General features: G+C 39.3%; 2 protein-coding genes across 3 annotated transcripts; both read right to left on the bottom strand.

Moving 5' to 3' along the window:
• Positions 1–704: 704 nt before the first annotated feature.
• LOC144654251 (uncharacterized) lies at positions 705–6,673 on the bottom strand. The gene is made up of 5 exons (XM_078514334.1): positions 6,514–6,673; positions 4,783–5,278; positions 3,432–3,596; positions 2,456–2,648; positions 705–1,145 (listed from the first exon to the last, which is right to left on the bottom strand). Exons 1-5 carry the CDS (start codon positions 6,640–6,642, stop codon positions 896–898), a joined length of 1,233 nt encoding a protein of 410 aa, XP_078370460.1. The 5' UTR covers positions 6,643–6,673; the 3' UTR covers positions 705–895.
• Positions 6,674–7,874: 1,201 nt separating this feature from the next.
• LOC144655605 (dolichyl-diphosphooligosaccharide--protein glycosyltransferase subunit 1-like) lies at positions 7,875–15,307 on the bottom strand. 2 transcript variants are annotated; one of them, XR_013571155.1, is made up of 11 exons: positions 15,000–15,307; positions 14,770–14,834; positions 13,658–14,012; positions 12,966–13,061; positions 12,313–12,568; positions 11,397–11,496; positions 10,943–11,081; positions 10,273–10,392; positions 9,512–9,757; positions 8,131–8,911; positions 7,875–8,094 (listed from the first exon to the last, which is right to left on the bottom strand). XR_013571155.1 is itself a non-coding variant. In XM_078515891.1 (10 exons), the coding sequence occupies exons 1-10, from the start codon at positions 15,246–15,248 to the stop codon at positions 8,729–8,731; spliced, it is 1,809 nt and encodes a 602-aa protein (XP_078372017.1). In that variant the 5' UTR covers positions 15,249–15,307; the 3' UTR covers positions 7,875–8,728. The 2 variants fall into 2 exon arrangements, 1 of the variants encoding a protein (XP_078372017.1); XM_078515891.1 differs by having other exon boundaries at positions 7,875–8,911.
• Positions 15,308–15,321: the final 14 nt, after the last annotated feature.

The following is a 15,321-nucleotide window of genomic DNA, read 5'->3' as shown; positions in this document are numbered from 1 at the left end:
ACTTTTGTTTTTGCAGTTGTTTTATTGAGTTACAGGGGATTTTCTGATTATGGAAAGTAACGTTATTGGTAGAAATTTTGTGAAATTTTTGAGGGGCACTACACGACAGTTAGTAACCATGGTAACCACGTCACTTCCGGTTAAACAAAAAAACGTGTTTTATTGCTTCACTTGTTTTTTTGCAGATACATGGGGTTTTCTGTCTTTATGGAAATCAGGGTTATAGTGAAAATTTTGGTCGTCTCTCTGTTTTTTTTTTTTTTTTGCACTGCGTGCCACGCAGGCTTTTGTGCCCTTGTACATAATGCTTTCTGAACAGCTAACAATACAGATAACCGATTAATGTGCGTTAAAATCGAAAAGAGAAATCCAGGACTATTTAACAGATCTAGTATAGTCGAACATCTCGCACATTCTAGGGTGACTCGGCCGTCTCCAAGTAAGAGAACGGATTGAAGAGAAAGCCCGGCGAGTAAGAAGAAAGGAACGGGGGGAGGAGTGAAACCGGGCAGTGCGGCGGCCAAGAACAGAAGGGATGGGGGAGCAAAGGCAAGGACAGTGGATGGGAGGAGGCATTTTGCGCATGCGTTCCCAGTCTAACACCTTTGAAAAAATTACTACAATCCATAAAATAAGACGCGGAAGTCGGTGGGAAGGAGCTCTCTCAAAAGAGACGCCTTGGGACTCGCGTTGAACTGGGCAGTTTAATAATGCTCAATGGCGTCTTTGTTTAAAACATTTAATTTATCATCTTCAACAGACATCTTTCAAGTGGAAGAGGAAAATAGTAAAGTGCAAAAAACGGCGGATTTTTTTTTCATGATACGAACACAAACGTAGTGCATTTTTTTAAAAATTTCTGTTCAGAAAACAACTACCCGTACTCTAATCTGTATCAAAAAGGTACAGAAGCGGATATATCTTTCCAAATATTTAAATCCAATGTATCAAGGGTCTTTCTGCAGTCCGTGCTCTTAACTAACGATTCTCTCTCAGCAAAACGACACTGAAGTTCTTTCTTTGTTATGTCAGCTATGGAGGCGGGACCAGTTACTAGACGTCGTAGATGATTAACGAGACTCGTAAATGTAAAATGTTGCTTTTCCTTTTCTTGAAGTTTGAGAGAATGTTCCTGGTACTTGTACCTGTCAAAGAAACGTAGCAAAACAAGGTTATCATAATTTAGGAATTGTTGGCGACGGAATTTCCAGCAATGGACATTACCCAATTCAAGTCCCCCCCCTTTTCCAAGGACTTCTCATCGAAGACGTACTCGTGAATAAGAATAAATACGACATCTCTAAGTCTTAAAGGTTTCCTTCAAAACCTCTATGTTCGCGGTTAAAGGGGGATGCTTTGTTTTAACCGATGTTGTGTTAGCTTCGTTTACATTCCAACTTAATAGAGTGATTTTCACTTGAGTGTCGAAAGTAATTTTTGCATCCACTCTTACGATCGGTTTAAAAAACGCACCACTTTCCCAACAATCAGAAGTAAAATCGAATCAAAACGTGACCGGCTCACACACGTTTTCCCACGCTTAGAGTTAGTGATTGGTTCACTGGTTCCGTTGTGATTGGCCAGAGTGCTGACTTTGGTTTTTGTTTTACGACACTCAGTCGAAAATTGTTCTGTTCAAACAGCCAATAAGAGGTAGCGAAAATTCGTCGGCGTTCGCAGGTTGGCCTATGTTTCCCGCGCTTTTCGCCTACTCTGATTGGTCAGGACGCGCGTAGACGTGTTTTCAGTTATCCACACAACGTTTTGCTTCTAAAACTTTCCGCGGACTTTGACGGTGTTTTATATACGTCTACACTTCCCAGTTTACCTTCAGCTCTTTCGAATTTGATCAGTTTAACTCTTTTTTGAGGAGTCATTGTAAGGTTTATAATAATTGTTGCTGGAACTTGCAACAATGGAATTAATGGGCACAACGCTTTTAACTTGCAAAGCAACATTTAATATTGCACGACCTTAAGCAAAGAAAAGCGAGAAATTTAGGTCTTTGGAGGTATAGCCTGCGTGGCAGGTGAAGGAGAGAAAAAGGGGGAGGGAGGGGAAGGGAGAGGGTTAAATGTGGTTGCACAAGAACTCTGTTCCATATCCTCCCACTAACTAAAGAAATTCCACCAAGTCAATTACCGTAAAATTCCGGTTATAAGCCCTCCCGCCTATAAGCCCCCCCGGTTATAGGCCCATTTATCTGCAAACAAAAAAATACATCCGATTATAAGCCCTCCCGGATATGTAAGCCCCCCTCTGCCGGATAGCAGTACTGAGCAGGGCTAAATGTTGCTTTATTATGCGTTTTTTACTTAAAAACGTATTTCGTTTAACACTACCCTTTAACACTACACCTGGGATTTCACATTGCTCTTAGGGGGGAGGGAGGTATGGGCATTGCTAAAGATAAATAAAAACAGGCATAGCCTTTCAGGTAATAAAAATCGTTTACCTCCACTGAATTCCTTTGGAATTGTGACAATCTTTCTCACTGCTACAGACATAAGGAGTCATATTCTCGGCCCATCTTAACAGATGAGATAAGTACAGTTCAAAGAAGGCGGCATACATGAATGCCACTCTGCTAAGAAGGTGTGGAGCAACGGACATCAAACAAGGGTCAGGTTTAGTTTTGGACAGGAATTCTGTTGATCAAGATTTGCACAGTAAGTTAAGTAACAAAAAGCATGAGAACGATTTTAAAATACAAATTCACAAATTACTAAACTCTATACTGTCCTATTATAAACTGAATCCTTGGGTGTCCGGGAAATTTCAAGTTATATAACAAACAGGAGAGACAGCGTTTTACCAAATTTCCAAACACTGAGAAGAGAGTTGGTTGAAAATATGTCATGCAACAGAGTATTTTTCAATTGATGACTTTCAAGGTGTTTGAGAATTAATGCGATAAAACACTGCCTTGAGTGTAGATAAACTAAGGATTCAGCAGAGACAACTATTATTAATACTTATTACAATCAGATATCTGTCACATTTCTGTTAGAATCTTAGGGAAAGTGAAAGTGTTATTTTAAAGATCTTAGATGAGAGGCAATTAAGTGTTATTTTCCACTGGCTGAGTGAAACGAAATAAGTGGAAAATGTTTTTCTCACACACCGCTGGGACCTGGGAAAGGGTCATGTGACTTTTGGCGGGTCGTTGTTTTTGTTGCGTCCACCATTGCTGACCTTTTCCCACCCACCCGCCCTAAGATTTTTAGTTTGTGCAGTATTTTTTGTTAGCTTTGCCATTTAGCTTTGCAATTTTTCTCTGTGATACAGGATGTACATGTATGGTTTTGTTGAGTTTGTAATAAAGGTCAGGTGGCGGTCGGCCTGGCATGGCTACCAGTGGTGTGTGAGAAGGTAGAAATACTCCAAAAATAACAATTAATTGATGAGAAATTCATGTTCAGGATACATACCAAGTAGCCAGTCCAGAATGAACTGTGTAACATTCTGGGCTTGCTGTCTGGATTGAAAATCATCGGGAGTTAAGAGCAGTGATGATATAATGCTGTTCAGTCCATTATCCTGCACAGTGAGTACAGTTAGTTTGTCACACAAGAGGTTTCTCTTGTTGTTGTGATCTGTAGAGATAATGAGATAAAACATCATTTTAATTAAAGGCATTGTATTGTAAAATTATTGTTAAAATTTGGCCTCCATGAAAAGCAGACTTTTCTTTTGTTATTTTGAATTTGTTGTTATTAAATTTTTGTAGTTAGTTAGATAGGTAGATAGTCCAGTAACTTAATTGACTGATGGAAAAACTGTGTATAAATAAAATTATCTTATCTTATCTTATTTCTTTACATAGAGATGCCCAGGCAATTTCTTTGTTATCACAGGGTGACAGGGGGGGGGGGGGGGTAGAGACGAGATCTAGAAAATTCAGAAATTGGGGGCCACAAACTACCGGTCAGACAGCAACCTTACCCCATACCCACAACAAACTCTCGAAAGACGGTTTGCTACATTTTATGAACCAAATCAAGGAATGGGGGGAACTGAGCTGCAGCCCCATTAGCCCCTGCTATATCTGTCCATGCACATGAATTAAACATGCAAGATTAAGACTGTGACCTCTAACTCTAATACCTCAGGGCTCTCCATTTAACTCCCCCAGGCCCCCCATCTTCTAATGCCAGGGCAACCAAAAGTAATTTCTGAACAGTTCACCTATTGTAAAAAGATCGTTTAGCACATGGCGAATGTCAGGAATACTAAACAATGCGCTAAAGGCTCCAATGTAGCAAAACATGCCTGGACTCTTGATCACGCCATCGACTTTGAAAACGCGGAGATAATTGACAAGGGCAACAATCGCATTAGAAAGACACTTGAATTGTGGCACATGGCAAAAACGGTCAAGGCCGACAACAATTCGTGCCCTCTGCCAGGACAATATAACATTCTTTTAAACAAACAGTAATTTATACACTTTTAGCATTCCATTTAACATTCTTTTACACATACTTTTAACTTTTTAATTTATGCGATTCACTAGTCATATTCAAATTTTTAGGTCCATTTTATCACTTCATTTTTATCCGTCGAAGACAGCAGTCTGGCTGTCGAAAGCTAATAATTTTTAAAATATTTTACCAGAGAATGCTTTTTATCTTCTTATAATGAATCCTGGTATCGGATCTTCAATATTTTAAAATTCACCTATTGTTTACTCAATGTACACCTCATTGGAACTCTTGGAAAGAACACTGTTAAAAACAGATGCCGAGACCTATTTTAGGTACACCTGACAAAAAACTTTACCTCCATACTGTAACTGATGTTCAACATGTTTGAATAAACAATGAGCAGCAACATCAACAGCAATGTCTCCTGAACTAACACAACTTGGAAATTCCTCTATGTTTGACGGAGCAGAAATTGAGGAGGTTTCTTTTAAAGTTCTGTCTGTAGAAGTTCTCATATCTTCAGTGAGTCTGTCTCTCATTTTAAATAACAGGTACAACGCAGTTCTTGTTTGGCTCAAATGTAAAGCATCCTTGAGTAAATCATCACTGTTATTACAGTCCAGCGATTCTCCTGCTCTTAAGCCATACAGTTTCAGTGTCATTTGATACTGTTTTTCTGACAGATGTGGATTCTGAAGCAGAAACTGTTGCAGTAAAGTCTTTGATTTACCAAGAACCTCAAGGGATAGTTTTAGATTTCCTAAAAATATTTGTCCAGATTTATTGAAGTTTGCAAGATATTTATCCAGTTTCTCTGCTAGTGAGGGTTTTGACTGTAGCCGTTGATAAACCTGTGTAGTAAAACCCAGTTTAGGGCCTGTTTACATGATTCCAGAATGACTTTCATTCCAAAACAAAACTCGTTCCGGAATGAAATTCATTCTGCATCCACATGAAAGAGTCAACCGGCTCAACCTAAGGCATTTTCACATGCATGATTTTTGCATAAGATCAAAAACAATAAAGATGGCACATGTTTCATGCAAACATGTTGTTGTGCCTACAAATGGCCACATTTGCAATTTTAACAAACAATTTGACAATAAGGCTGCTTCTTTGGGCTAAACAGGAAAATTTTTTTTTTCACTGAGTTTAATCTGTGACCTCTGTCTATGCGATTTTATGAGATGCAGTTTCATCTGTCATTCCAGAACGAATGTCATTCCAGAACAAAAACTTCAGAATGATTTTTCAGAATGAAACCCAGAATGAACTCATTTTGGAATGACTTGACTTTTGTCTGGGTATCATGTAAAGAGATACAGAGAAATGTACGGGGATGGAAATCCCGGGGGGGGGGGGACTCCCATATCAAAGGGACGGGGATGCTCGTCGGAAATTTTGAAAAGAACCCCTAAAAGAGACCAATCTGGGCATGGCTCAAGCTATTTTAGACCCCTAAAGGATACCAAAATTCTGTAAAAAGAACTGATATTTGTATATTTCTTCGCATGCAACTGTAAACGAGACCCTGACGGCTTAAAATATTGCCATTTTGCTCAGAACACCCTAAGCGAGACCCAAAGTCCGAAATTCATACCCCTAAGCGAGACGACGAGCATACCCGTCACTTTCATGTGAGAGTCCCCCCCCCCCCCCCCCCACCGGGATGGAAACTCCGGAAAGAAAGTCATTCTGGAATCATGCATTAAAACAGGGCCTTTGTTTATGCAATTTTTACAAGTTACATTCCAAGCTTTTCTTGGGAGGAGGGTTATTTTAAAACTCCCATTAGATGATGGATGGGCCTTACCAAAATCTTGCACCAAAAAAAAAAAATTACCACAAAACTTCTTACCCCAAAAAGTCCTCAGATCACAGTGATTGGAGCCCTTTGAAACTTCCCGTCACTAAAATAACTTACCTGATATCCCCCCCCCCCCCTTCCATCTTCCGCTGGGGCATGAAAAGTACAGGAGCCGGGGCGGGCTATTAATTATAGAACAATTATTAAATTAAAACCATGGTTGTTTTGCCGACAGAATTATTCTGTTCTTGTTTCTTCAAGAATTCTCGAAACACTTGCCTCTTCAAAGTAGCTAGCCCACTTGTACGCTTTCTCAAAAGCACCTTCATCCCATTGCTGCACGGCATCACATCTCGCCATGCTTAGAACTTCCACGAATACGTGAGTATTTTTCAAAACTTCGTTCATTTTCAGAAGACGCACAATCAAACATGGCGCCGCAGCCTCTGTTGATCCCAGTCCTCCTTGACCGCGCAGTTATTACCGGCTAACACGTACCCAGCTTCCCCTCCACCTTAAACATTTAGACCAGCAAATGTATAATAAAGTTATCTACCATAAATTCTGCTCCTGCTAGAAAGCCCTACGCCTTAGTTTATTTTTAGGGGGAGTCGGAGCCTTATATTTATAGGAAGTAATTGGTATTATATTGGGAAGGGATTTGCAGTCTCTGGAGAAAAAAAAAATGAAAAAAAAGGGCACAATACGAGGCTTAAAAGACGTTACATCTTGCTTATGCACCTATCGATCAAGTTAAGCTGGAGAAGCAGCAAGTGGAGGAGGTAGGCGCATCCTTGGAGATCCAGGAACAGTTAGTGGGTTGAGGAAAACGCGAAACTGCGGGAAAAATGTTCGGCATTGAAAAGTTGAAGGGGTTGAAAAGGTGCCCCTTGGGAAAGAGTCTTACCAGGCCAGTTTCAAACAGCTCCCTGAATGCTGCCTCCCGATTGGGCAGAAAACTTATTTGTATTCCCTCTTGTATTATTCTGCCCAATCGGCGGCCTGCAGTTCTGCAGTCCATTTCATTTTTATGAGTCATATACAAGATTTTGAACGGGAAAAAATATTTTTGGCTTGTACTCCCAACGAAAGGAAAGATTGCATGACGAGACAAAAGTGGACGTAGGGACTTCCCAAGAGGCCGCGAGCCTTTTGGTCAGCACCAAAAATCATGCGCAACTCTTATTGGTGACAAACAGGATCGCAAACTATGGAAACAAGAATGCGTTCGAGCTTTGTGAGTGCCTTGGTTTTTTTTCCTGAATAACACGCAAATCACTTTCTTTCAAAGCTTCAATTATCGCTAGACAGAAGGAATACCGTAAAAGATCTAATAAACGCCCAGAGTGTCTATCAAATTATAGAGGTCCTAGGCGGAGGCGTCAAATAGACATGAGACGATGTCCGAGTCAAGCAAGAAGATTAACAAATTTCGTGATTTTACTCTCTGAAACGTTTCCTTGATTTTTGAGTCTCTTCTTGGTGGGGGGGGGGGGGAGGGGGCGTTTATCAAACACGGGGCTTTTATTAGAGGGCGGGCGTCTAATACAAACTTTGCAGCTCGGGAGGCGTTTATTTGAGAATGGGCGTTTAAAGGATCATTTACGGTATGCAAAAACATTTATAAACAGTAAACACGATTCTTTTTTAAAATATCAAGTTTTATTAGGCAGAACCTATACAGCAACACCATGTTATCACTGAGTGGTGCTTCAAGTTAACATCTGTGATAAAATGAGACTGAAAACCTACACAATTCAAAAGCTACTCTTCACAACACATTTATAAGTTTATTTAAATTCTATTTTGACAGTTACTATGTAAACCCAGTGATGTCAGGGTGACAGAATTTAACTCAACCTTTAACCTATCAACACTCAAAATAAGTTGTCTAACATGTAAACTTGCATTCAAGTCCTGTACAAAAAGTATCAAGTCATCAAAAAACAAACAAAACAAAAGAAGAAATAGTCATTCTAGTCAATGAAAAGTAAAATTTCCTTGTTGGTATAAGTTATGGCTTGAACTTAATTACAGCAATTTTCTATGACTTTGGTTTACATGTACATAAAAACAATCCTACTGGGGAAATTAGGTGAAATGCAGCTGTAGCTGTGTTTATTTATACAAAATGCACTTGGTATTTATCATAACAAGAGTGTTTCCTCGCACAAAAATACTAGCTGTTCTCACACATATCGAATGAACTACCAAAGCCAACTACCTTACCTCCAATGTCAATTTTGCTCTTTTTTATTTAACTACCAAGTAATGTTAGTTAACACTGCAGTGGTAGATTTAAAAAGCTTTTGTTTTGGGTATCAGTCCTTCGTCGCCTATATTTTACTAGCCTTTGACTAGTGTCCTTCTGGTTAATTATTGTGCAAGGGTAACTTGCTTTCTGTACAGGACTGTGATTCATTTTCAGAAGGGGTAAAAATAGGTTAAATGTTTAACATCACTCTGACATCACAGGGATTCATAAGTAACTTCATTAAAGGCTTGCAGCCATGGTTTCAATCTCTGCACTCAGTTTCTGCCTCTTGGCCTTGTTGTTAGCCTCTCCCTCCACGTAACCTGGCTTGCTCAGACGGCCGTTCACCACTTTCTCAGCCATCACAATGGCTGCGTCCAGAAGCTGCTTCTTCTCATGCTCCTTACGCTGCAGCTCTGTCAGCTGAAACAGTTAAAACAGACACCGTCATTACATCATTGAATGTTCCATCAATTTTAAGGGGATTAGAGATGCCAGGGTATGGAACAAGGAGGGCTTTGCATTTGTATGGAAAAACTGGTCGTAATACCTCCAGAGGTATTCCTCTTTTCCCGTTTCTTCGGGAATGACCGGAAATTGCTACAACCAGACCGTCCGTTTGCAGAGCAAGGTCAACAATTGAACCAAAGAACGTTAAAATTTTAACTTTTTCAAATTGATCCAAAATTCCTGTCGAGTGTAGAAAGAGGATGTTTCTTTTCAAAGAGCGAGGGTTTTTTCCTTGAACTTTTTCAAGGCTTCATGAAGGAGAAAGATAAAGGAGAAAAGTTTCACCCTCGATCACCATGTTTGTTTGTTTTTGTTTTTTTTGGACCCAGGCTCTTCGCAGTGTTCAAAATAGAATTTTCAAAAGGAACAGCTTCTTTCCGTTCCGTTTACTTGAAGGGAAAATTTGCACTGTTTCATTTGTTGAAAAATTCTCACCAAAAATTCCACGTACATGTAAATGGAAAGCACCCAAGATTAAAGCTAAGAAGATAATGGTCTCTGTTGCAGCCTTACCTTCTCAGCTGCCTCAGGTTGCTCCTTGTTAAGGGAGATCTGCACCTGAGAGATCTGATTACTGATGGAGCGATAATCTCCATCCAGCTTTTTGCGTGCATTAGCAAACGCAGTGGCATCCTTGCTTGATTTGTACTTGTGAATGGTGTCAGAGTACACAGAGTACAGGCCACTCTGACGGTCCAACAAGCGCTGAACCTCTTCAATCAGACAAGCAGCACGCATGCGTGACTCACTGGCTTCATCCTGAAATGTAAACAGCATTGTTAACTTTATTTCTCTCCTCAGTGATAATAACAATTAATCAAAAGTTAGGCAGGGTGCCCCTTTCCCTACTTAGTTTTTGAATCACTCCATGGACAATTGCCATTTACATTGTTCCTGAAAATACTTGTAATCTCTGAAACATTGCCAAAAAAATCTAACAAGATTTTAATTTCACAACATTAAGTTATGTGTTATTAAAGGTACATGTATTTATCGTGATTCTCTTCCTGAATATAACAAATTGCTCAAAACAAGCTTATGGAGGGCAAAGCCAAAAAGTGTGTCCCAGACCAGAATTTTTTTTTCTGTAAGGGAATTTCAATCTGAAGCCACACATTATTATTTAGGGGGGCCCACCTTGTATGCATCTGCCAACTGGTACACTATAAAACCTAGCAGACCCTCTAGCAATAATAATTATGCAACTCCACAAAAAAAAGGAATAAAAGGTATTAATAATTTGTAGCACTTAAAAAACTAAGTTGTTATCTTACCTTGCTGATAGCAAAGTCCATTCTCATGTAAATGATGACAAGCATGAAAAGCAAATAGAATGCACCGACAACAAGAAGAGGCTCTTGTAACAAAAGCACCTTGTTGAAAGAGTAGTGTAGCTATTGAAAGAGAACATTACAACATTAATTTTAAGCATTCACTGCAACTGAAATGTAGCTGCTAAAAAAAAATTCCTATTATCCAAGCCTTGGCAAAGTGTGCTAGTGGTAATGTCAGTTCCCGCACAAGGTGGAGACACTTTCATGTACAAAAGTTAACACGTACATAATTTTACATTAACATGTACATAATGTCTCTCTTCATGCCCCTAATTCTTTACACACACTAAAGAGACATCCAGAATTCAACCTAAGAAAGTCTGTCAGGTTCTGGTACAGCTGTATAGAGATCCATTTAGCCTCCGAGATTGGTTCATGTTACTATACTTGTATGTGACAAAATTTATTGAAACTAAGCAACAACATGTCAAACATACACAGCTACAATGTACATCACAAGAAACTGCTCCAGATGGAGTGGGGGAGTAAGCGCAAGCACAAAGAGGGATATGCGTTTATTTTGATTACGTACAATGTTATATGCAGTCACACATCACCCATTGGGTCACTACACATAATCTGATTTTTTTTTCCATTTTTATTCCCGTACCTCAAAGTCCTGTATGTGCTGTTCGACAAGGTTAGTTTTATGTGCAACAACCACAGGACGACCAACTGTGTCTAGATAAGTGAAATGTAGCTCACGTTTGCCCTCTTCCATCTTGAATGGTGCCTTCAGTTGAATGTTGCTACAAAAAGAAGATTTTCTTTCATAAGCTTTATGGTAAAAAAGAAAAGTGGGGAGTTATCAGGTGCAAGTAATCACCAAGAAGTTAAGTACATGACTGTATGGTTTGGGTTTTGCCTGTGATCTCCTAAGAAGAAAATGTGAAAGTGAAAGGAGACAATTAATATTTCAAAATTATCTGAGTATGTTATTGTGTTATTTCAGTGTTTAGGACTATTTTCAATAGAAAATTATGAGGAAATTCACAAATTAAAAGTATCAAAATATACATGAACAAGGCATGCTACACTTGGATGAAAAAAAAAAAGAAACTTACGTGCATCCTTCTGGGAGAATAATTCGCATACGTAGATCATCTACAACAAACTCATCATAGATGTGGTCTATTACTCGCATCTTGAGAATATATCTGTTTCCTAATAAATAAAATAAAATAAATCAATTCTATCAATAATTATTATTACCAGCTCTGGACAGTATTTATGTACCTGTAAGATTAAACAGCATGCAAAGATAGTTCTGTCTAAAAGCCTGGAGCTAGAGGATTTTGTCCGGCATCAGAGGCAAGTGGAAAATCTGTGTTCTCTTCACAATGGTAAATCATTAACTCTTACCAGAAACCCATAAGGGTTGAAACATGTAACGTGCGTTCACAGCGTTTGAATATTCAGTTTTGCCAAGTACCATATTTGGAAACACGAAGAGTTTGTACGCGAATGCTTTACACACGTAATGGGACAAGCAACAGCATTTTCGGTTTTTCGGTTAGTTACTTAGATTCCGACCTAAATGACGTAAATTTCTTACAGGAACTAAAGAAATTCGTTAAGTGTATCCAAGTGCAGTTCTATAGACTACTTAACGACGATAAAACAGGAGAATTTGACCAAATCTAATTTTATTCAACCAAGCTTGTTCATACGCCATCGAGCGCGAGCTAGCGCGCACTGAATTTAATCCAAATGTTGCAATTTTGATTGGTTAATTTTTTGCCTGATTTTCCAAATATGAAAAACCAAAAGGTACATATGTACTTAATGGAAACGAATGTGCCAACGCTTTGTACAATGTGAATCATAGGGAGTTACACGTTTCAACCCTTATGGGTTTCTGCTCTTTCCTCTAAACAGCCTTAAAAAGTAAAAACATTTGAAATAATCAATTGCATGTAAGCCTACAGTGTGACTTATTTTCAAGACCACTATTTGATAACAAAAGGAATAGCCACTAACCAAGGTTGTACAAGTATTCGTAGCTAGGAACATTGTAACCCATGTAGAACCTTGTTTGCCATCCACCAAACAAAGGAAACCTTGGTCGCAGCTCCAACTCAACAGAATCCTCTTGAGACCACAAGTTACTGGTAGAGATGTTGCCAATTTCATCCCGATAGTAGACATCGCTGGCAGCAGCCGGCAGAACAGTCTTGAAAGACTTGATGGAGGAAGGAGCTGCAGTACGTTGATAATCATATCTAGAGAAAGGTCCCTGGTGGGAAAAGGTATTAAGTGGTGAGATAAACCCACAACATTGACTACAGGTGATAGGAAGGAAGAGATCTTAAACTACAAAATTTGTCTTGATGCCCCAAAATAAAACATTAAAAGAAAACATTGATCAGCATGCAAGAAAAGTCCTGTCGATAGCCCGGGACGATTGAAATTTATCCAGCACTTGCCCAATGGCCAAGCAACATTTTTGGCCCTTCTCAGTTGGTGGATGAGAAAGGCCTTCGGGCTAGCACACAATGGGTCCAATTGCACCTTGCCTGAAGGATAACCAGGTAAACGCTTTTCCTTTGCACCAGAACATATACATTGTACTTACAGTTTCTTTTTTTTTTTTAAGAAAGATTTGCATATCAAACTTGGGATCAACCTGTTACCTGAAGCTCAGCTCCCACATGTTTCATGTGATAGGTTTCTTCAACTGCAATGTTGCCCCAGTGCGAAACTTCAATGGTTCTAGTCATACCAAGAACCTGTAATCAAAAGTAAATGTTTGGGCTTAGGTGAATACAAGTCAGGACACTACATAGTAAAAATCCATGGACATAATAATATGAAGCATACAAGAAGTAATACGTCAAATGACCATCACAACTTTCTGAGCATACTGAAAAGGCACCAGGGGACTTAAATGTATTAAAACAGAAGAGAAAATCTAAATAATACCATTCACCTATATGTTGGTTTTGGGGGGCTTGCTTTGTTTTTTTTTTTTTTTTTTTTTTTTTTTTGGGGGGGGGGGTGGGGGGGGGGCAGGGTGGTCGCTAAGGGCCGGCTGTTGGCTTATTTCACCGGCTGAAAAAGAAATTAAATCCAGCTAAAATTTCACATGAAAACAAAGACTTAGGTAAACTTTTAGAGCTGCCAGAGCCAGAAAAGCCAACTGGGCTTGTTGGTAAGCCAGCTTAGCGTTTTCTTAGCTACATCCCTGGGAGGGGGGGGGGGAGGGGGGGGGTTGGGGGGGGGGGACTCTGCAATAAAAGGGACACTTTTCATTTGTTGTTACTAATTCAGTGGAAAACCAACCTTAAAACTGCCAAAGTTATGTATAAACAATCTGTCTACTTACCGAGAGGAAAGGAGTGTTGTTCTCAAAGTGCACTCTCATAGGGTTCACCTGGAATGCCTCGACATCACTGTAAGGTCCATATGTTATGGCATTATCAGACAAGCTGACGGGCTTCAGTTTGCTGTGCGACTCCACAGAGGATGTTGCCAAGGAAACAGTGGTACTTTGCTTTTTCACGGTGTAGGGTGTGTAGTAATAGTGGTTGCCAGAAAAGAGGACATATTGTTTTTCTGATTGCGTGATCTTGGTTGGGAAGGGGCTCATGGCATGAACAAATACCTCCTCCACAGTTAGGTCAACTGTGTCACCTGGTTTAAGACGAAATCCCAGGTCTGCTTTGAAGAATTTTGTCTCGCTAAAACAGAAATTAACAAAAGGGGTTATTGATACAAAGATAACAATGAAAACCAAAAAGAAAAACTGGACCAGTAATTTCCAGTAAAGAAAACAGCAGCATTTATATACAGGTACTTGCACATGTAAAATCCAGTACATGTGTATTGAATCTAGATTGTTAATTACATTTATAGGTCTGCATTTATTTTTGAGAGATTTTTGATTGCTCGGTGAAGACCGTTCTGACGTCATTTTATCATTTTCTCAACTTCAGTGAACCTTGTCGAAGTTTGCAGACAACCTAAATATCCTCAGCACATTTTTTATATTTAACTCAATTTGTTGTACAAATCGATAGAAAAGGCGATGACAACTGAGCAACCCATGCCATCAACATTGGATACTGCCAAATGTTCAACTGCTTTCCAGACTTATGATTGGCTGTTTTCTTTATGGCATCCCCAAAAAAAAAAAAAAAAAAAAAACCAATACGTAAAACCCGGAATTAATAATTTTATGCATTTTATTACATTCAGCCACACATAACAAAGACTACATTTATAAATATCAGTGTATTATATGTATGTATTATAGTGTACAAGCTTACATTTGTATAATTCCCAGTTTATAGAGGGGTAAATCCCTAGAGAAACGTAAATAGAGCCATTAAATGGCTCTCTACTTGAAAAGTCACGCAAGTTTTGAAGAGTCTACTATTCATTCATGCTTTAATATCGTTTGTTGTTTAATGAAATTCATAACATATAAATGTTTACCTGTGTGAATTGATTTCTACTTGTTTTAAATCTAAACTTGAATCTTCATCTTCAGGTGTCTTGGCCTGAAAATCCATGGAAGAAAAACGTGAGTTAACTGATAGAATTTGTTTTAGTTTCGTACGTGGCATGAAAGGACACTACAGCTTTCAGACAAAAGATTCTTCAACAACGATCACGCATGGAAGATTCCCTTCCTGTATCAAGATAGATCGCCAAGAGAAACTCACCGTGACTCCAACAAATGCGAGTTTATCCACAAGAGATGGTTCGATAGCAAGATGAAAATGCCCAGTGGATGAATCGCCTGCATTCTCGAGCGTAACGGAAGTGCTGACTTTAGTCAGCTGGGTTGAGAGGTCTATCTTTCGAGAAACCTCGCTTATAACCAACTTCAAGTTGAAATCATCTTTTCCTAGAGTGCAAGAAGCAAGGAGTAAAGCAGCAACTGCCGCTAGGCGAAGAGAAAAACGATTCATCCTCAGATGGAAGAGGATTCTAAAGGACGACTACGTGGAATCGCCACAGTGGGTTCAAAGAAAGAGGAGAACG

Source organism: Oculina patagonica, chromosome 5, assembly GCF_052425735.1.
Source record: "Oculina patagonica isolate OP01 chromosome 5, crgOcupat, whole genome shotgun sequence".
NCBI lineage: Eukaryota > Metazoa > Cnidaria > Anthozoa > Scleractinia > Oculinidae > Oculina > Oculina patagonica.
Note: the sequence above shows the minus strand (reverse complement) of the source record. Positions and strands in the feature narration are given on the sequence as shown.